The following is a 23,602-nucleotide window of genomic DNA, read 5'->3' as shown; positions in this document are numbered from 1 at the left end:
TGACCCGCCCCCTGATTTGTGTCACATGAAAGCTGGCGCAACTGCGCCAAAATCCGATCACGTGCACCGAAAAACCCCTTTTAAATCCCTGTCCCAGCGGTGCAAAACGGAAATTGTTGGGATGTCCGACGAAAGTGCGGTCCGCGGAGCCCATAGTAAATGAGCCCCATTGTGTCAAATATATACAGTATATATATACACACATACAAATAGATAGATAGATAGATAGATAGATAGATAGATAGATATGAGATAGATAGATAGATAGATAGATAGATAGATAGATAGATAGATATAATATTTTACACTGTGCTAATCTGTGGTTTGGAGATTAGCATAAACATACACATCTATGCTCTGACATGGGAGTCCAGCCAGGTCATAGCAGCAGAACATTAATCTTATTAGGGAGTAATTACCCAAATGAGTCTACATGCTGTTGGAAGAGGATCAAGAATTTTACTAATCATGACATATGGCATCAGAGTAGATGAGACAATAGCGTGAAAATGCAGTTTACAGCATGTAAATATAGCTGAATATTAATATATAATAACTACCGTAAGTGATCCCTAGTGCAGGTAAAGGACAGTTCTCACAGCGCCACTCTTGTCTAATGTGTGCTATTGCAAGTGGAAAAAACAAAACCATTTTCTAATCTTGATTTTTTGGGATTTTTAATAGTTATTTCCATTCAAGGGGACTGTCTCCCCACCATGTATAAAAAGTAAAGGGAGAAACGAGGTTGTAGATGTTCATACCACTGTTCTCTCCTACATATTTCAGGGTGGGGGAGAATTTAACCAGCATCTGGTTGGGGGAAGGGGCCTAACTACTAACTATGGTATATGTGTGTTGGTGTTCTGTGTGTGTGGGTTTCCTCTATTTTCTGGTTTCCTCCCTCACTGTGAATGAGTACGGGTAGCTTCAGCCTACTAATGATATGCCCAGAATATATGATAATATATATGATAATATATGAATATATAGTGGACATGATACTGAGGTTCTGAAACTAAATATATATTTCATATGACACACACTGATATTTCAAATGTCCAAAGACTTCTACAAGCCCAGGCCAAGCCACATACAGTTACCAGACACACAGCCGCCATGTATAATTATGATATTGATAATTATGAGAATTATTAACAATATTTAAATAAATAAAAGGAGGACTTTTGGTATAATTTTTTAGGAAAATGTTCTTATCTTTTAAGATATTTTACTTAAGGGTGGAGTCACGTTTAATTATTTAATTCTTTCATCATTTCCAATAATTTTTTATTTTTTTTTCAAACACAGCACACCTTGTATCTGGTAAGTATCTTTACATTTTTAGATCTTTAGATATTTTTTATGTTCCAATACCTTCGTTGGAAAAAAAACACAAGTTGCCACAGAAAACCCCCAACTAGCAGAATATTTGTTTTTACAAATGACTTTTTGATCCACTAGGAGGCATTTAGTTAATCTTTTATATTGTAGCCTGTGTCATTGGGTCTTGCAGATTTTCTACAGAAATGATTGACATAAATCTAAAAGTCTGTGGCAACCAAGCTAAGAGGCCCCGATGAGATTACTTAAGACATGTAGTTTAATATCAGGACATCAGGACTTAGCCTGAAAAGTCTGTCTTAACTGAATGATTAGTGACAAGGATTGTTCAATCCTCCCCTGACACAAGGAGAAATAAAAAAGATCTTGTAATCTCTGACATACTGAAACAAACAACCAGCTAGCAATGCATGGAAGCTAAAAATACAGGGCTACAGAATCAGGTTATATACAATAAACCAATGTGGTTTGTAGCCCATAGCTTTTCATAGGAGCTGTATACACAGAACGGAATTGGAAACTTGCATAATTTATTATGATAGACACAATGGGGCACATTTACTAAGGGTCCGAATCGTGTTTTCCTGACGGGTTTTCCGAATTTTATAGTTTTGCGACGAATTGCCACGGGTTTTTGGCGCACCCGATCGGATTGTGTTGCATCGGCGCCGGCTTGCATGCGACGAAAAACGGGGGGCGTGGCCATCATAAAACCCGACAGATTCTAAAAAAAAAAGTGTCGCTTGACACACACTTACATGCACCAGGAATAGGATGGTGAACTCCGGTGGACCTCGGCGCAGCAGCGACACCTGGTAGACATCGGGCGCACGACCTTAGTGAATCGCCGGAAGACCCGAATCCTCATCGGAGAACGCGCCGCTGGATTGCAACAGAACCGGGTAAGTAAACATGGTATTGCTGCACCACTATAATTGTAAGTGGAGTGTACCCCATTGAACAGACTAATCTGTGTGGTCAGATAGGGCCAACTCATACCTCCCATCATTTCTAATTAACAAATTAGACCATGACCTATCTCTTCGGGTGATTCGGTCTTTAACCGGTGGCAGAAGGTCAAGGGCTAATACCTCTTACAGGAACTTAATGCAAATGTTGGAGGTCAAAGAAGACTGATGGAGACATATGGCCAAAGCTAGGTACCTGTAGGGTTACAACAGCGACATATTCAGTCTTTGCCCTAGTTAAAAGACAAACTATTGTTGCTTCATATCAAAAACCCAAAGAACGTCCTGCAAGCAAGTGGTGGCATTTCCTACACTTAAGAATTTTAGTGGTGGCCATTTTTTTGTGGTGGTATTTTCCACTCTCTTTTTCTACTTCTCCTGGATTTGGGGCTAGTGGCTGTTTTACCAGGTAGGATAGTGGACATGATACCTCAGTTCTGAGATCTATAAGGTACCGTAGGTAAAATCTCAGTTTATTAGTGATATAAGTCATAGGCTAGTCTATAATGGTACTATCCATATAACATTCATAGGGTTTTACCATGTCTTTACAGCTACATATTATATGTTGAGTTGCTTTGTATTTAAAGAAGCTCTGCTATATAAACACATGACACCAGGATGCAAATGTAAAGTATTAAAAACAGCTCAGATATAATGAGATATTGGTCTGTTTTATTGCAGATACTTAAAAAAAAATCCAATTGTAAGTGAATTTGATTAACATTCCCACTACACACCCCATCATCCTCTTCTGTAAGCCAACAATTGGAAAAGACTTGTTTTTAAAATCATACACATAAACACAATTTACTCTGTGGACGACTACAATGGGGTAAGAGCAGTTTATTGAATGGCTCCAGGAGTCCGGTTTAGTGCGAGTGTCAGGACAAAGAACAGCCACCCTTCTCTTTGAATGGGTTTTTATCTTCTGGTACTCCTTTAATCAAAGGATCTTCTGTTGCTAGAGATTCCACAAAGGCCTTCATTTCCTGGGCAGATTTTGAGACCTTCAAAGAAATACAAAAATAGTAAATATTGATCTGTATAAAAGGTCATGCCCCTAAAATGTCCCAGCCAGAAATGAACCTTAAAGGGGTTATCCGGGTTTTAAAACTTTCTTATGGCTGGGCTGGGGATGGCTATTTAAACATAATAAACATGTACTTACCTCCTCCGGCGCCGCCGATGTCCCGCACCGCGGTCCCTTCGATCCGTGCCCCTGTTTGTTTACAAGGAGCTTCTGGTCCGGGATGTGTCCGGCTCCTCCCATCCGTCCCTATCTCTCAGCGTTGTAAGCGCTGAGAGATGGTGTCGGATAGGAGCTTCCGGCCGGAAGCTCTCTGTGCACCCTTGTAATGAAACCGGCGCACAGAGAAGACCAGCCGCGGAGCGGGACATCGGCGGCGCCGGACGAGGTAAGTAGATGTTTGTTATGTTTAACTAGCCCACCCCAGCCCGGACCTCAGTTATTTTTAAAACCCGGATAGACCCTTTAAAGGGGTTTTCCCATGAACAAAAGTTGCTGATCAGTGGGGTCTCAGTGCTGAGACCCCCACAGATCACCAAAATGCGGGGACCAATGGGGTCCCACATACCCCATTCAGACCCCTCATCGCTCCGTCAGACTAATGGAGCAGACGGCCGCACATGACCGTTCTGCTCCATTAATCTCTATGGAGCTGAACGAAATTGCCGAGCGCTGCTTCATATTTTAGCTTTTATAAATGATTGTGGTGTTCTACCTTTTCTAGTGTAATTAGGGCATTTTTGTGTACTAAAAGTTGACCCTATTATGTGCTGTACAATTGTGCTGTTCTAAAAAACTACTATTAACAGAGATCAGGGCGGGGGGATGAGGGGTGTCTGTTAGGGTTCGGTACGAGGGACTGCCCTTGTAAGGGTGGGAGTCATTACGGGGGGGCCAGGGGCAGTGAGATGTTATATGCATTGAATACTCTTTCCTGGCTTCAGGACTACCTGCACAATATTGGTGACCACAAACCCATTGCTAGATTGGTGTGAGTAATTTACTATTTGGTGTGTTTTCTTTTAGCATTATGTTTTATGTGGTGTATGTGTACCTATATATGTACTTTTTAATGCATACTTAATAAAGGTCATGTTTTAGCTTTTATAGATTATTGTGGTGTTCTACCTTTTCTAGTGTAATTAGGCCATTTTTGTGTACTTAACTTTGACCCTATCCATCATGTGATGTACAATTGTGCTGTTCTTAAAAAAATAAGTAGTTAAACATTTTTTCTAACACGTTTTATTTAGTGTTTTTTAATTTTTTTTATCATATTTGTTGTACATTTTTAAAAGGATGACCAGCATGACATATCTACTATTAACAGAGATATGGTTTACAGCATGGACAGCAAAAGCTAATTGACTACAGTGTTATAGGCATGCTCTACACTGCGGTCATTCATGGGGAGGGGAAAACTGTAACTATCACCTATTGTAATCCATAGCATTGTAATCCTTCCTGTGATGATGAGATCACTGCTTAGAAATGATCTCTACAGAGCAGGAAGTGTCATTTTACTATAAGGTTCTTTGACCATAGTGAAAACTACAACATTTTTTTATGTATTGATTGAACATTAAGATGAATTACACCAAATTCCTGAATATTATGCTTCATGTAAAAGATTTTAAAAAATCAATACTTTTAGTATCATATCAGTATATGTAACTTAAGAGACATATAGTGCAAATCCGATTTTTTTTTTGTTTTGTTTTTTTAACATTAATGTAAAAACAGGTGAGAAGAGGAATACAATTTAATACACCTTTGTCTATATAGTTACTATATTTGGTAATAAGTCTATCTTATCGAAATTGTTAATATTGCACATAAATTGCATATGCGATTTATTATCAGGTATTATATTACATGCACACATATGGTTCACATAAAAATTACACTACTCAGGAGAATGCCTATTTACAAGAGAACATTCAAATGAACAAAGAAACAAGAGAAGATGCTACAAAAAAATTTACAACTAAAAAGAATATGCAGTTAGAAAATAGAGCACACAACATATTACACTAAAAACTATATAGAAAACATGAACAATAATAAGATAACTTGTCTAAAACAATTATACATAATAATGTATAGTAATGCATAATAAAATTATACAGAAAACACAACTATACAAATAGCATACAACTAGAGAACACACAACTCAACAACAACACATACAACACAAGAACATGACAAAGGAGAAAATAAAACTACACAATTAAAAACACACAACTAAACAAGAAAACATACAGCTGCACAAGAGAACATATAACTGCACACAAGATTATTTAATGCCTTGGTCCAGAGGGAACATCGTTTTTATGAAAAAAATCCTGATACATTACCAGGACCCTTTCTGTTTTGATCTCCTTTCGCAACTGTTCAACCTCCATCTTCAGAAGGTCTTTTTCTGTCATGTCCTGAGCCATTCCACAACTCTATATGAACCTAGATGAAGAAAACTACTGGTATTCACTACAGGTCCCTAATATTGTGAGATGTTTTTGTGTAGTAGTCCACAGCAAGATGTATCGTTATGTTTTTCTTCAGAAGAAGGTCAATGTGTGGAAAACTCAAGATTCCTTCTCAGAAGATAGCATGTTGCTGTCCATCTAAATGTACAGAATTAAGTGAATGTCTTTATGAAGAGATGATGTGGAACCAGGCCCTGCTCTCTCCCCTCTCGTCTCATCCCTCTCAGTCAGTCGTTATGGAGGACCACAGATGGAAGACCCCGCTTAATCCTAATCTGATAAAGGGCTTAACATCTAACCTGCTTACAGCTCTGTGGGGATATACAGTATATACATCTATGTTACAGATGAAGGAAAGAATTTTTGATTTTTGATAGGTGTTCAGCATTCATGTTATTATTGTGCATGCACTACTGTACACTGTATGTATATAAATAATTTTTAGGGAGCATTTGTAACCCTACTTCCATTAAAATGATTGTATTTGATTCTCTCTGCTCATTAAGCAAGCAGAAGCCATGTCTCGTTTGCTTAGCATTACTGTCTCTCTTTCCTTTTAACAATGACAAGAACTGGGCTGGGGAGACTGGTGCCAGTCAGATTACTGATTTATATTTTATGAGATTACTATGTCATTAAAACATTGACGGGGCCAATGTAGATCATTTATGAAACTAATATATAGTTCATATGAATCAAAATAAGGGGTCCCCCGCTATCTCACTGGCCTATGTGTTTGATAAAGGCCGTTGCATCCGCCAAAAACGTTCAATTTTGGCCATGTGTCAAAAATTAAAAAAACATTTTCAGCATACTGGAGTGCTCAGATTACTTTCTGCGTAGATATTTTGGAGTTGGATCCCTAAATCCCAAAGCACCCACCTTTTTATCTGATGTGCACAATACCTATTGTAAACAAAATAAGGGGGAAGCAACTGAAGGTTCACACTTGAGCCAGCTACCTTTCATGCTCAAGGCTCTTTCTCTACTTTGACACTTTTATCTGAATTGAGAAAGGTCATAGTATCAATAAGGTTGAAGAAAGAGGCAAGTCCATCAGGTCCAACCTTTAAGAAATAAATAAATGTTTTTTCCCCATAACCCGTGATATTTTTGCTCTCCAGAAAGTCATCCAGGCCTCTCTTGAACATGTACATAGAGTCCGCCATAACAACCTCCTGCGGCAGAGAGTTCCATAGTCTCACTGCTCTTACAGTAAAGAACCTTTGTCTATGGTGATGGTAAAATCGCCTCTCCTCTAGGCGTAGAGGATGCCCTCTTGTCCTGGTCACAGGCCTGGGTATAAAAAGATCGTTGGAGAGATCTCCCCTTTCAGGTATTTGTATATTGGAATGAAGTCTCCTCTCAGATGTCTTTTTTCTAAGGTCATGTAGTTCTATACTGCATGTGATGGAAGTATTGAAAAGCTGGATACTCCAGCACATGGATAAGTTATTGAGTTTCAAAAAATATTTAAGAGCCTTTCCCCTTTGTGTGTCCAGGCAAGAGACATAGGTTGGTTTGGTCATCGTAATGTAGAAATAAAGATGAGATGAAGAGCATGAAAAAAGGATTTGGCTAAGTATTATGGAACTTTCTCTGTTGCAGCATGAGGATAGAGATGAATTCTGTAGATTTGCAGTGTTACAAATTAGAAGTATTACATAGCTCCAAGTGATAATTAGAATAATAAATGATACAGTGCCAACATATTGCGCAGCGCTTTACAGATCATGTGCTGCATATACAGAAAAAACACATTACATGTGCCATGAAAGAGCCATTTTTATATAAAATTTATAATAATTGATAACATGATGATATTCTACTATACATAATTAAAGAAATTAATTTGATCCCCCAAAGTGATAACATTTGCATTAAAGGATCTTACTGCAAATAAATGCTCCTTCACCCCTAGAATGGATAATTTTGTGCATATAGGACACCAAGCGCCTTGGGGTGCCACAGGCTTTAGCTACCCAGCCTTAACCAGGCTGCCACAGCTGTCATAACTAACTGTGGACTGCGATCACTCCTCTGCCAGCTAAAATCTCAAGCATGTGGAATAGCAATCGGTCATTGATACCAGTTATAGCATGGGTCTTTTTAATACGCATATACAATAATCATGCATGTGCCTGAGATCCAGTGACCCTCCCAAAGTATTTCAGGTGTGTTTGTGGGAAAGATGGGCATGTTTTAAAAGTTCATATAGAGCCCTTGGTAACAACTTTGTGTTTTGTAATCCTGCTGACAGATTCCTTTCAATTCATCACATAATAAAATAATAATAAACAATAATAATTATTTTATTTATATAGCGCACACAGTTTCCGCAGCACTGCACAGAGCTTGCAAAATCAGTCTCTGTCCCCAATGGGGCTCACAATCTAATCAACCTACCAGTATGTTTTGGAGTGTGGGAGGAAACCGGAGGACCCGGAGGAAACCCACGCAAACATGTTTATTGACCGCAGACAGGTGCCATGGCTTATCCTTTGCATTTTCTTAGTCCATTTCCTTTGTCATTTATTTTGTAACATTTGTAAAATAAATTCAAGGTATTCTGTAAAATTGATCTAAACCACCTTTTCGAGAAGGCAGTTCTTTCGGGATTTTTATATGTGTATAAAAATTTGTGATACAAATAACATCATACAGTTTTATCAAGGTCTCTTTGGTGCAGTGTTTTATAATACACATAAGATCTTATCTGTGGGAAAACACTGTCATGGTTTGTTCTTGTGGGTGTATCTTTTTGCCTTTTACTTCTTCATTTAAGTATTGTAAAAAGCAAACAAAAAAACTCGGCCTGCAGAATTCTCCTCTGTGAATATGTAAGAAGAGCATGAAGCAATGACAGAGTAGCACGCCACATACAGCGTCTTACAGGCGACAAAGCATATTGTGGTTTCATGTGAGGAAGTGTCTTACAGGCTCCGTCTGTTGTTCTCCAGATCATTGTTAAGATGCTTTGAAGAAGCTTCTATTGCAGAATGGGTGACTTAATGAATAAGACTCCAGAGGTCTCTACATCAAGACATGACATGAAAGACATCTACCAAGAAGTATCTACAGCAAGACAAGCCTTGAGAGATAGCTACCAGAACCTGCAAAATGTTGCAGATTACTGTGAGAAGAACTACATGGAGGTAGGAAGACAATTCTTTGCTCTACAGTAGAAACCAGAGTTGGACAGGGGGATGTTGAAGAGACACTAAATTGTAGCGGTTTAATGGTCATGGCTGCAGAAACCTATCAGATAATCTTTTTAGTTTGTGGTTTCAGTTTCACTCATGTTAACAGCATAGAATATTGAGTAAATTACATATTCTTCCCATATATTCTATATGGAAAGATTTTGAGGTACTTGTAGTTACATCAAACCAGGACAATAAGACATCAATGTAATTACCTTTGACAAAAGCTAAAATAGTAGTGATAAAATAATTATGTTGCAAAATTGTATATTGTCAGAAAACATGGCTTTGTGCCACCAAATATCATCATACGAACCCAGCATATAGCTTATGGTCATAAAAGGGAAGATTTTGAGGAATATAGATAAATATGGTATTAGGTATATTAATCCAGTATTTTCCCTCCATTCTGTGAAACATAATGTGTAGAGGTCATTAATCCCAAGGCTTAGTATACCCTCCATATACTGGTATGACAACAATTAGAAGTGACAATTCCTAACCAGTATTAACACCAGTCCAGTATCTGCTTGAACACCAGGTCTGGAGTATTCACCATTCAGTGATCGTCTCTTCTACTATTAGTGATAAGCTGATCGCAGGGATCCTTAGTCATTACTTTTAATCTATGGCAAAATAAAGTGTCAGCATGTGTTCAATTTCCATACAGCTCCCACACAAGCAAAATAAAACGTTTAGAAACGCAAATATAGATCGGCTCCTCCAGGTTCTTTGTAGTTGTTCTACTTAGATATGATGGAGAACTTTGCTGGTTACTGCTACGGATAACTCTTGGGCAGGGGCAGAACTAAAGGGGTAGCAGCCATAGTAGATGCTATGAGGCCTGCAGTGTCAGGGGGCCTGGCATCGGACCTGCCACAATATATAATGGAGTATTTGCACCATTATATACATATTGTGCTGCACATAATACATATATAATAGTGCACATCTTTTACAGTACACAGCTGAATCAGAAGCACAGATAATAAATGTCGGGGGAGCAGAGAGAAGGGCAGACTAGGAATAAATCACCTTAACTTCCTGTTGTCTCCTTCCCCTTCCCCAGCAGTTACTGGGCATAAGAAAAGAAGACTGCTTGACCGTGAGGATATACTTCCGATTGTATGAGTGTATAAATGTGTGTATATATATATATACACATATATATATATATATATATATATATATATATATATATATATATATATATATATATATATATGTATATGCTGTATCTGTTTACGTGCAATGTGTATATTGGATATGTGGTGTACATGCTGTCTGGTGTGTATATAGTGTATGTGTGTATATATGCTGTATATCAGTATATGGTACTGTATGTATGTGTGTATATGCTGTATGTGTGAATCATGTACTGTATGGTCTGTATATGCTGTATGTGTGTATATGGTATAAGGTGTGTTTATGTTGTATGTGTGTATGGTTATCTACTATATGCCTGCATATGTTACTGTAGCTATGTGTGTATGTATTGTATTAGTGTAGAACCTTATATTTGTGTATATAAATGTGTGTATGAGAGTATAGATGTGTGTGAAAGTATAAACATGTGTGAGTGTACAGATTCAGAAATTTGCTATGGGGCCCAGCCTCTGCTACTTACACTGCTCTTGGGTTTTTAAATACGCTCTTTCCTACATTTATTTATAGAAATTTAGATGAATAAGATTGAATGTCTCATATTCTAATTATATAAGGTTGTTAGGAAGTGCATCCCTAGAAAAACAAGTCTGCCTCATGTCATAAGTAGCTAACAATAGAGATGAGACAATGAGGCTTCGCTATCTTCCTCTTTTTGAAAAATTACTTATTTTCCTCATAGAAATATAAAAAAACAGTAACCTTACGATGCTTCCCATTTTATTTATTTCCAGGCTCCAGACAAGCGCAAGGCCTTGGAAAGCACAATGTCCCTAGTCACACAGACACTGGCCAGTGTGGCTTGTCAAGTAGGAGTGGCTGCCCGTCATGTTTCCGACATGTTAGAGATACAGAGCCTTGTGCTACAGAAGGAAGAAGCAAAAGTCCGATATATCTCTCAGGTCAGTCACAGATAGAATCTAAAAAATAGTATAATAGAGATATTATACTAATGCATATTTACTAAAACATTATGGGATTTTCAATGATGGGATTTTCAAGACCTCTGCTTGCTGTAATTTAATAAGCATTTAAATATTTATCTTTTAGAAGTTAATGATCTGTCCTACAAAGGTTTATCATTTATCACACCTATTTATCACATTTTTGTGTCCTCAACGTCACGTAATCTTGACAGTCTTAAAAGGCAATTTGGGACAATAAGCCACCCACGGGTTTTTACAAAGCAGGGGTTTAGTTTTCATGAATCTCTTATATCAACACTGACTGTGGTCGCATTACAAACAAACTCTTTTACTGACTTTGGTCCACTGCTCCAGAGATGGGTTTAATGTGACTTAATGAGCTCATCTCTATATAAGTATAGCTGATCATTTGCGCTAGCCCAGGGCCCCCTTCCACTTGGCGTGGAGATTTTGTAAGGGGGGAAATAAATGCCTGGTGGGTCGCAAGGAATTGATTCATTAAAATTGCGTTATGAATAGAATTAAAAGTTTTAAGCTTCAATAGTTTCAAGAAGGAGACAAAGTAATTAATGATAAAGACTATTTCTGTATCTCTTCAGTTACTAGACGTTCACGTGGACAAAGTTGCCCGCCAAAAAATTGGGAAGTTGACAACAGCAAAGAAATTTCATCACACTCAGAAAATCCAAAATGGACAAAACAACAGACCTTTCACCTCTTATACCAGAATACCCATAAATTTCAATTCTCTTGATAATACTGGTCATGGGTTCATGGTAAGACTTATGTGTTGCACACGACTCTTCTTTATTTAAAGGGGGTTCCCACTAAGGACACTTATCTACAATCTTGTGGATAGGTGTGGGAGGGGGTCTGTAAGTCCCCTGAAGTGCTCCATAGTTTTCTGAGTAGTGTGCTACATTTTCTTCTATTTGCAAGCACACCAGCATTTCATTTACTATTTGGCACTTCAGGAGGCCTGTGGCTCCCAATTCTCTGGATCAATGAGAGTCCCAGCGGTCAGACCTTTGGCAAACAGCATATGGGATAAGTGTAGTAAACTAAACCCAATTTAATATTGTACTCCCCATACAAAACATCTACAACATCCTACATTTAAACTCTGTGTTGTTGTACTCCTCTTCCATTGAAGCTGCCTTACATATATTGCAAGAAATTTATGACTAAATTGACAACTGGGTGTCACCATTTACATTTAGCCCCTATGCCATTTATGATTGGACAGTGTTCCAGTGTATATGGGCACTCCCTTAGCTGGTAACATCCAACTATCAATTGGATACTTTCCTATAGGAACAGCAAATTAATTCCATTTATACAAGCTGTTCCAGAATATTTTTTCCTATACAGGCGGTCCCCTACTTAAGGACACTCGACATACAGACGACCCCTAGTTAAAGACAGACCCCTGTGACATCTGGTGAAGCTCTCTGGATGCTTTACTATTGTCGCAAACTGCAATGATCAGCTATAAAGTGTCTGTAATTAAGATTTATTGATAATCCTTGGTCCCATTACAGAAAAAAATTTTTGAAACTCCAGGCAAAAATTTTTTTTGTCTGGAACTACAATTATAAAATATACAGTTCCGACTTATATACAAATTCAACTTAAGAACAAACCCATGGAAGCTATCTTGTACTTAACCCATGGAAGCAAGATATTGCCTTATTTTACTACCTTGATACTTTATACCTGGTCTTCAGCTGAGAACTGATAGATATGGTGGTTTTTCATATCCTATAAGAACACACTTTTGTATGGCTGTCATCAATAAGGTTTCCTTATTTAAAAAAAAAATCAGTTTCCACTAAATGCTTTGACTCATTTAATAAAGTTTTAGCTCTGTCTATCACGGACAGTCTCAGTGATATGGTATCAGCGGTACAGAGAGGCGCCATCTAGACCACAACAGGCGCATTGAGTAATAACGAAAAGGAGAAGTGGTTATAAAAAGTAATGAGAAAGAAACTTTCCCAGCACATCTAAGAGTCTTAGACCCAAAATATTAGGGGAACCATATCTTGAATTCTGCTGAGATAAAATGAAAGTAATATGATAAAGTGTACAAGTAAATAATGACTTTAACTGCTCAATTTACAAGTAAAAAAAATGAAAATGAGGTTTAAATAACTATAGCAAGTCTTCTCTTTGAGACCATTGCTTTTTATCAGAGGGGCTGTTAGGTAATAAAGTGAACACAGAATGGAGCACATTTACTTACCCGGTCCTGCGCAATCTCCGATCCGGAATATCCGCCAGAATGCTGCGATTCAAGAAGATCGTGTGCCCGATATCCTGCATCTGTCGCTTCCCCGATCAGGTCCGCGGAAGTTCACCATCTTCCTCCCGGTGCATGTAAGTGCATTGGATGCGACACAAATTTAAATGTTAAATCCAGTACTCGTCTGATGGCACGCCCCCCGATTTCTGTTGCATGAAAGCCGGCGCTGATGCATCAAAATCTGATCGCCTGCAACACAATCCCCGGCGCGATCGCCAAAAAGTCGAGAAACCCGACGAAAATGCGGCTGTGGGTTTTTTTTATTTTGCCATTTTCTGGCGCTAATAACTTTTTCATACTTTGGTTTATGGAGTTATTTTTTGTGACTTTTGATGACGTTTTCAATGCTACCATATTTAGGACTGTAATACATATTGATCACTTTTTATTGAATTTTTTTATATTTTTCAAAATGGCAAAGTGCCATTTTCGACTTTGGTCGCTGGACGCTGCAATACCTAATGTGTTCATTATTTTTACTGTTTAGGAGAAAGGGGGTGATTCGACTTTTTAGGTTTTTTTAATATAATTTTTTTTTAACTTTTTTTTTAATTTTTACTATTTTTCAGACCCCCCCAGGGTACTTTAACCCTAGGTTTTTTCATCGATCCTACCATATACACCCATACTACAATATGGCAGTATATGGGGATTTTCCTCCTCATTCATTACAATGTGCAAATCGCATGAATGGGTTAAAACAAGACAGCCCTCCGAAGGCTGTCATGGCAACCAATCTCCACCCTCCTGATGACGTCAAATGGAGCAACGATCTTCACCAGGATGGCGGCATCCATGAGACGTCATCTTTTAAAAGCCGCGGGCAACTTTGCCGGCGCAATGGTGGGGTTACCACCCGCGGTCGGTGCTAGCAGATTACGTGTGTTACCGGTAAGTGTTTTCTTCAAAATGCAACCGACATGTGACATACTATTACGTCACACGACGGTAAGGGGTTAATGTGACTTTAAAGGGGTTTTCCCACGAAATAAAATTCTCAAATCTCTACCCCCCCTAGTGATGTTTACACAATAAAGATCATTTTAACTCCTTACTTTACAATTTTACTCAGTTTTATTGTTGTTTTAGCTCCTATCACTCAGTGTGGATAGATTATCAGGGTACAGGTGTATATACACTTTTATCTGCCTACTGACATTGTACTAACACACTGACCCATAGAAAGAGAGATGAGACAGATGAGAGATAATGAGATACCTATTACACAGAGGCTGACAGACTTTTACACTGTGAGCTCTACTACATCTCACAGATATGTGCCTGCCTTCCCCTTCCCCCGCATCACTTATCTACTTGGAGTTTGCAGCTACTCTCTGCTCATGATGTGCTGGCAGGAAGTGATCAGTTTGAGCTCTGTGCAGGGGATAGTGCTACATGCTCACAGCAGAAAGACACAGAAACTCAGAAACATGGCTGTCACACAGAAATCCAAGATGGCGGCCCAACCCTAAAGTCAGAAGTTACAGGGTGGTGTCTAGGGGCAACTGAAATTGTGTACACCAGGACTGATGGAGACAGTTTGGACTTATATCTGTGAAATGCTGTATTTTTGTTAATAACAGTGAATAAGAGTTATCTTGTTATCTTGAGTACATGTAAGAAACTTGTTTACGTGGGAATACAGTCTCACTTGCATTGAGTATACTGCACTCTGCTGGTCAAGGAGAGAAATGCAAGGACTTAGCTGCCTATTCCTAAATACAAAACCAACCATTTTAGTCCTAGAGGCAAGTATAAACAATGGCCATCTTCTTCTCAAAGTTATATCCTCTCAAATTATAGTTTATAGCTAATTATAAACATAATAAACTTCCAAACCAGAACCTTAGATGGATCCTTGATCAGGTTATACTCTCCAAGTGTAAAAAGGATTATAACATGAGCATTCCCCCTTTCCTGCATGAACCACATTGAAGCTGCCTTACATATTTTGCAAGATAGATGTCCTGAAGGATCCCTATACACATACGAGTAACCAGTACAATATATGATGTGGGTCCTAGAACATAACTGGGTTACATCTTTGGTTATAAATCTTAGGATGTCTATTATAGACCTAGAACTGAAAGTTGATATGAGTTGGTGATTTTCATATTCTTCCACGATCTTAGGATTCTGAGCTACAGTTATCTAAAACCGGGACTATGTCTCGCAAGATAAGTGTGAAAAACATCGGCCTGGCACACAGTTCACACAGGTAAGTAGGATATAATAAATAACAATGTCCAGATACCTGCACTGTATCCCAAGGCATGGGCAGTCAAATACAGACATGTAAAAAGCTCCAGCACTTTGACATTTGGTTTTCCAATAAAATCCACCTTTGTTGAAGCATATTCAGCATGAGTAAAATTTTGAACACCATAAGAAAATCAGTTGAAAATAATTGTCCTATGGCAGCGATGGCAAACCTATGGCACGCGTGCCACAGACGGCACGCGAAGCCGTTTCTGTTGGCACGCGTACCGTCGCCGGTAAGCCTCTGCCCGCTGCCCGTAAAAGTTTGTCTATGTGAGCGGCGGAACTACGCGCCGCTCCATAGACAGAACTGCACTGTATTTATTGCTGACTGACAGGGAGCGCTGACTGAATTTCCGCTCCCTTAGAACCAGGGGCGCACCTGAGCCCGCCGTCCATGCTGCCTCCCGCCAGTCCGCCTATGCTGCGCCGGAAATCCCCGCCCGTACTACGTGAGCCTCTTTCCTGCTCTGCTCTGCCCCGGGCTGCTCTGGTCCGCTCCGCTCTGCTCCCTCCCGGTCTGCTTCGCACTGCTCTGCTCCCTCCCTGTCCGCTCTGCTCTGTCCTGGTCCGCTCCGCACTGCTCTGCTTACTCTGTCCCGTTCCGCTCCGCTCCCCCCTCTCCTCCGCTCCGTAGCCCCCCTCTCCTCCGCTCCCCCCTCTCCTCCGCTCTGTAGCCCCCCTCTCCTCCGCTCCGTAGCCCCCCTCTCCTCCGCTCCGTAGCCCCCCTCTCCTCCGCTCAGCTCCCCAACCTCTGCTCCAGGTGAGAGTGCAGAATGCATACAGCGTAACCTGCATGCATTCCTGGAGAACCTTCCTGTAGAATAAAAGAAAATAAAGTAAGTTTATCTGTGTATATGTATGTAATGTGTATATGTATAAGTATGTAATGTGTATATGTATGTAATGTGTGTATTTTATGTCTATGTGTATGTAATGTATATATGTATGTGTATATGTATGTGATGTGCATATGTGGGTGTATATGTATGTATGTGATGTGTATATGTATGTGATGTGTATATGTATGTGATGTGTATATGTAGGTGTTTATATGTGTATACATATACATATATATACACACACACATATATATATATATACATATACATATACATATATATATATATTCTGTATGTATTTTATACTACATGGTGATAAGCTATATGCATTTTATACTACATGGCGATAAGCTGTATGCATTTTATACTACATGGCGACACGCTGTATGCATTTTATACTACATGGCGATATGCTGTATGCATTTTATACTACATGGCAACACGCTGTATGCATTTTATACTACATGGCGACACGCTGTATGCATTTTATACTACATGGCGACACGCTGTATGCATTTTATACCACATGGCGACAAGCTGTATGCATTTTATACTACATGGCGACAAGTTGTATGCATTTTATACTACAAAACGGTACGCTGTTGATAGTGTTTTTATTGTAATACAAAAGATTGTAACGTTTGAGCTATGTTTTCTTAATTAAAACCTTGTTATTCTAGTTACATTTTTGTGGTGGCACTTCGCTTCAAGTCAGAAGGGTTTGGGTTGCATTTTGGGCACTCGGCCTCTAAAAGGTTCGCCATCACTGTCCTATGGTGTTCAAGTTGTTACTCTTGCTGAATATGCTTCAATAAAAGTGAATTTTAGTGGAAACCCAAATATCGAAGTGCTTTAAAAGTCTACAATATGATAAAAGCATCAATACCTCATGTAGTTGAAACATGAAAATACTATGCTGGGGCATAAATGGGGACTAATGGACACCAGACAGAATTTGGAAACTCTGGTAGACACGTAGACATTTAAAAAGCTACAACAACCCAGTCTATTAGGCAAAGCATGGATCTGAGACACTACTAAATATGCAGTATATGGTCTAGGAACTACAGCTGCTACATACTGTACCTAGACTAGGACTATTACGCACATTGGGGGTCATTTACTAAGGGCCCGAATCGCGTGTTTTCCGTCGCGTTACTCGAATATTTCCGATTTGCGACGATTTTCCCTGAATTGCCCCGGGATTTTGTCAAATGCGATCGGATTGTGGCGCATCGGCGCCAGCATGCACGCAATGGAAATCTTATGTGGCCATAAGAAAAAGGGCTGTATTAAAAAAAAAATACATGCGCTTACCTGCACCCAGGGTAGGACGGTGAACTTCAGTGCACTCCGACGGAATTCAGCGCAGCAGCAACACCTGGTGGACATCGGGCGCACTACTTTAGTGAATCGCCGGAAGACCCGAATCCTCCACTGAGAACGTGCCGCTGGATCGCGACAGGACCGGGTAAGTAAATCTGCCCCATTATTTCTATCCTGGCACAACTATAAACCCACTTCTAAAAACAATGGCACTCATTGGGCATGTCCATGTAACCACAATATTGTAAAGGTACTGCAAGAAAACAAACTACCTCCATATGCTGCAACTATGATAACTAATGAAGAAATCCACTCACTGACAAAAATACACCCAGATAAAAATGGAGATTGTGAAATGATTGCAGAATTGTTCTAAAAAGCACCCCCACCCCCTCCTCTGTCCTACATATAGGTGTGGTGCCTCCTGGGGAGAGATTGGTAACTGCCTGAGAGGCCTCTATGACACAATCAAACACATTGGGGCTTATTTACTTAGGGTTCGCGGACGGTCTTTCATTGGACTTTCTGATGTTTTCGGGTTTTGCATGGCTGTGATAAGTATTTAGCAGGGGATTATGTCGCACGCAATTGGATTTTGGCGCAGCTGCAATGGCTTTCATCCGACAGCGATTGGGGGGCGTGCCATCGGACGATCCGACTGATTCGGACTGAGCGCGGGATTTAACTTCCAAATTGTGTTGCAAGATCAAGCACTTACATGCACCTAGAAGAAGAAGGTGAGCGGGGAAGCGACACATGCAGGATATCGGGCGCATGATCTTAATGAATCGTGGCATAGTGCATCATCGTCGGACAATACACTTTCGGTGACTCCTCCACACGGATAAGTAAATGTGTCCCATTGTGACTGGCCCTGACTTTGAAACTGAGAGAAGTAGGATGATCATTTTGATAGATTGCTTGCTATCATTGCATTCGCAGCTGTACAACCTCATTCCAATAAAACAAATCCTTATCAGTAGAAAGAAGTATATTGTTCACCGCATCAACGTCCTTGCCCGCTCTTTATTAGCGCACATCAAGCGCCAAGAAAGAAGTTAGATTAGACAGTACCTTTCTTGATGGAAAAAGGTGTGCTCGTATTCCACGCTCTCACTCAGCTTTCTTCCGGTCTTGCTGGACGAAAACTCCGGATCGTTGTTTGTTACCGGTGCGTGGGTAAAATCCTCCGACCAGGAACTGCTGCCACCGTGTGGTGTGTTCCACAAATTTCGCGGTCACTCCGGTTCACTCGTCAAAAGGAAGAGAAGATAACACGCGATAGTGCAGACAACTTTTGTGGTAATTAAGTTGAAACATTTATTCAATATACTCACAGACAAAAGTTAAAATAAGGCCTTTAGTAATTTAAAAATGCACGTTCGGTTTTCCTCGCCCGACTCCGAGTTTCGCCTCCACGGCTTCTTCCGGGCCTTACCGACGTGCATGCATTGTTGACTCTTTATAGTAATTACTCTCCCAGACTACATCAGTGAGATTTACTTGGATGAGACATCCAAGTGGAGGGGGAACATACATATTAAAAACGTATTAAAAACATATCAAACTATATAAATGTAAGAAGGTATTAATACTAAAAAATTATTTTTCATCTTATCAGTAACTTCCTTCTTATATGAATTCCGTAATGAATTTTGATATATTTAATAACAAAATATTCTTCCATTCTAACATAGATATATATGTATAACATTCAACATAAAATATGAGGTAGATTATGTATTAATACTAATGTGCAAAAATTAAAGTGCTCTGTGTTTAGTGTTCAATAGTGATTATAAACCTCATACTCCGTTGCAGGGGGATACTAGAGGAAACATTTAATCTCAAAGTCTGCATTGAGTCCCATCGGGATCAGGGTTTTTAATTGATAAATCCAAAAGGATTCTCGTTGGCTCATTTTCTTTTCTAGATCATCTCCTCTCCAATGTGGGGATACCTGTTCAAGGGTAAAGAACTTAGTACCCTTGGGATTGTTTTGATGAAATTTCACATAATGGGCAGACAAAGAATGATCTAATTTACCATTTTTGATGTTCCTAAAATGTTCTCCAATCCTAACCTTCAGTTTCCTTATGGTTCTTCCAATATATTTTAAGCCACATGGACAGATAATCATATAAATAACTCGAATGGAGTCACACGTGGCAAAGTGTTTTATATTAAAAACTTGTGCGTTGTCAGATGAAGTGAAATTATAAATACCACCCGTGGATGATTCTCCCGTGCTGTTGCACACTTTACAATGTGTGCACCTAAAAAAACCTTTATGTGCTATATCTGTGTAGTCATCTTTATGATTGATACTACTCTGTACTATACAATCTTTCACATTCCTTAATTTCCTGTGAACAATTTTTGGTTCTGTTATAAGGTGTCCTATGACTGGATCGTGTTTTAAAATGTGCCAATTCTGTTTAAAAAATTTTTTGATAATGTGTGCGTCCTTCGTATAATCAGTGATGAATGGAACAACTATTTTTTCATTATTTTCGCCCATAATATTATGTTTATCCTTATTTTTCTTTTCACTATCACTCATTCTTGAGGTTTCTTGCTCTAATTCGGTTTGTGCTTTATCTAGCTCCTCTATTTTATAATTTCTTTGTAAAAACCTCTCTTTTAATATTGCAGCCTGCTCTTCGTAATCCTCCTTCAATCCTCCTGCAATATTAAAGTATTAATACCTTCTTACATTTATATAGTTTGATATGTTTTTAATACGTTTTTAATATGTATGTTCCCCCTCCACTTGGATGTCTCATCCAAGTAAATCTCACTGATGTAGTCTGGGAGAGTAATTACTATAAAGAGTCAACAATGCATGCACGTCAGTAAGCCCCGGAAGAAGCCGTGGAGGCGAAACTCGGAGTCGGGCGAGGAAAACCGAACGTGCATTTTTAAATTACTAAAGGCCTTATTTTAACTTTTGTCTGTGAGTATATTGAATAAATGTTTCAACTTAATTACCACAAAAGTTGTCTGCACTATCGCGTGTTATCTTCTCTTCCTTTTGACGAGTGAACCGGAGTGACCGCGAAATTTGTGGAACACACCACACGGTGGCAGCAGTTCCTGGTCGGAGGATTTTACCCACGCACCGGTAACAAACAACGATCCGGAGTTTTCGTCCAGCAAGACCGGAAGAAAGCTGAGTGAGAGCGTGGAATACGAGCACACCTTTTTCCATCAAGAAAGGTACTGTCTAATCTAACTTGGCGCTTGATGTGCGCTAATAAACAGCGGGCAAGGACGTTGATGCGGTGAACAATATACTTCTTTCTTCTGTTGAATTTTTAGGTGTTTTTGGACTTTCTCACCTGTGTTCCCCTGCGCCGCCCCCCCCCCCCCCCTATCGAATGTTTTTTCTTTTACATAATAGGTTAAGGTTTGAGCTTTTGTGAAATTTTTGTTAAATCCTTATCAGTGTCTCGTTTTTCGTATTCGAAACCTGTTATAAATAAGGGTTAGTAATTTATTCAGGTTTTGTAACTTATTTTCCTATTTTGTTTGCAGGAGAAATTGTCGAGTGAGGGAGCCTGTGACTCCACCAATAATCTCTGCAGAAAAGTTTCCTTTTCCAACGTAAGTATAGGACTACCAGCAGCTGTCCTACAGAATCTAGAATGGTTGGGTGGCATGCAGTATATCCTGCTGTGACTCCATATTTTGATAATTTTAATCAATATAACCTCTCCCTATATCTCCTCCTATTACTCCATGTTACATCTCCCTATATCTCCTACTATTACTCCATATAACCTCTCTCTATATCTCCTCCTATTACTCCATATAATCTCTCCCTATATCTCCTCCTATTACTCCATATAACACCTCCCTATATCTCCTATTACTCCATATAACCTCTCCCTATATCTTCTCCTATTACTCCATATAACATCTCCCTATATCTCCTCCTATTACACCATATAACCTCTCTCTATATCTCCTCCTATTACTCCATATAACATCTCCCTATATCTCCTCCTATTACTCCATATAATCTCTCCCTATATCTCCTCCTATTACTCCATATAACATCTCCCTATATCTCCTCCTATTACTCCATATAACCTCCATATATCTCCTCCTATTACTCCATATAACATCTCCCTATATCTCCTCCTATTACTCCATATAACATCTCCCTATATCTCCTCCTATTACTCCATATAACATCTCCCTATATCTCCTCCTATTACTCCATATAACATCTCCCTATATCTCCTCCTATTACTCCATATAACATCTCCCTATATCTCCTCCTATTACTCCATAAAACATCTCCCTATATCTCCTCCTATTACTCCATATAACCTCTCCCTATATCTCCTCCTATTACTCCATATAACACCTCCCTATATCTCCTCCTATTACTCCATATAACATCTCCCTATATCTCCTCCTATTACTCCATATAACATCTCCCTATATCCCCTCCTGTTACACCATATAACATCTCCGTATATCTCCTCCTATTACTCCCTATAACATTTCCCTATATCTCCTCCTATTACTCCATATAACCTCTCCCTATATCTCCTCCTATTACTCCATATAACATCTCCCTATATCTCCTCCTATTACTCCATATAACATCTCCCTATATCTCCTCCCATTACTCCATATAACCTCTCCCTATATCTCCTCCTATTACTCCATATAACATCTCCCTATATCTCCTCCTATTACTCCCTATAACATCTCCCTATATCTCCTCCTATTACTCCATATAACCTCTCCCTATATCTCCTCCTATTACTCCATATAACATCTCCCTATATCTCCTTCTATTGCTCCATTTAACCTCTCCCTATATCTCCCCCTAATACTCCATATAGCATCTTCCTATATCTCCTCCTATTACTCCATATAACCTCTCCTTATATCTCCTCCTATTACTCCATATAACATCTCCCTATATCTCCTCCTATTACTCCATATAACATCTCCCTATATCTCCTCCTATTACTCCATGTAACCTCTCACTATATCTTCTCCTATTACTCCATATAACATCTCCCTATATCTTCTCCTATTACTCCATATAACTTCTCCCTATATCTCCTCCTATTACTCCATATAACATCTCCCTATATCTCCTCCTATTACTCTATATAACATCTCCCTATATCTCCCCCTATTACTCCATATAACATCTCCCTATATCTCCTCCTATTACTCCATATAACATCTCCCTTTATCTCCTCCTATTACTCCATATAACATCTCCCTATATCTCCTCCTATTACTCCATATAACCTCTCCCTATATCTCCTCCTATTACTCCATATAACATCTCCCTATATCTCCTCCTATTACTCCATATAACATCTCCCTATATCTCCTCCTATTACTCCATATAACATCTCCTCCTATTACTCCATATAACATCTCTCTATATCTCCTCCTATTACACCATATAACATCTCCCTATATCTCCCCCTATTACTCCATACAACATCTCCCTATATCTCCTCCTGTTACTCCATATAACATCTCCCTATATCTCCTCCTATTACTCCATATAACATCTCCCTATATCTCCTCCTATTACTCCATATAACATCTCCCTATATCTCCTCCTATTACTCCATATAACCTCTCCCTATATCTCCTCCTATTACTCCATATAACATCTCCCTATATCTCCCCCTATTACTCCATATAACCTCTCCCTATATCTCCTCCTATTACTCCATATAACATCTCCCTATATCTCCTCCTATTA

The 23,602-nt window shown here is 39.2% G+C and overlaps 2 protein-coding genes across 5 annotated transcripts in view; one reads left to right on the top strand and one right to left on the bottom strand.

The window, feature by feature from the left end:
* Window positions 1-2,964: 2,964 nt before the first annotated feature.
* On the bottom strand, window positions 2,965-6,076 carry GNGT2 (G protein subunit gamma transducin 2). The gene is made up of 2 exons (XM_072111350.1): window positions 5,697-6,076; window positions 2,965-3,319 (listed from the first exon to the last, which is right to left on the bottom strand). Exons 1-2 carry the CDS (start codon window positions 5,778-5,780, stop codon window positions 3,194-3,196), a joined length of 210 nt encoding a protein of 69 aa, XP_071967451.1. The 5' UTR covers window positions 5,781-6,076; the 3' UTR covers window positions 2,965-3,193.
* A 2,583-nt stretch (window positions 6,077-8,659) lies between these two features.
* The window catches only part of ABI3 (ABI family member 3), a 31,231-nt gene continuing 16,288 nt past the window's right edge, over window positions 8,660-23,602 (top strand). For 2 of the 4 annotated variants that reach the window (XR_011847762.1, XM_072111349.1), the window contains exons 1-5: window positions 8,662-8,980; window positions 10,927-11,094; window positions 11,718-11,894; window positions 15,556-15,641; window positions 21,388-21,456. Coding sequence is in view for 3 of the 4 variants with exons in the window: in XM_072111349.1 (XP_071967450.1) it covers window positions 8,825-8,980; window positions 10,927-11,094; window positions 11,718-11,894; window positions 15,556-15,641; window positions 21,388-21,456 (656 nt within the window). In the remaining variant the exon portion in view is untranslated. Of the gene's footprint in view, window positions 8,981-10,926; window positions 11,095-11,717; window positions 11,895-15,555; window positions 15,642-21,387; window positions 21,457-23,602 lie in introns of all 4 variants that reach the window. The other 2 variants (XM_072111347.1, XM_072111348.1) reach the window with 2 other exon arrangements.

Source organism: Engystomops pustulosus, chromosome 6, assembly GCF_040894005.1.
Source record: "Engystomops pustulosus chromosome 6, aEngPut4.maternal, whole genome shotgun sequence".
Lineage (NCBI taxonomy): Eukaryota > Metazoa > Chordata > Amphibia > Anura > Leptodactylidae > Engystomops > Engystomops pustulosus.
This window is presented reverse-complemented; position numbering and strand designations above follow the sequence as displayed.

Excerpts from the sequence above, each read along its gene's own strand:
- GNGT2 (XM_072111350.1), bottom strand. The coding sequence starts at position 5,780 with ATGGCTCAGGACATGACAGAAAAAGACCTTCTGAAGATGGAGGTTGAA. Across the intron at positions 3,320-5,696 it reads TCAAAACAGAAAGGGTCCTG|GTCTCAAAATCTGCCCAGGA; the intron begins GTAATGTATCAG and ends ATTTCTTTGAAG.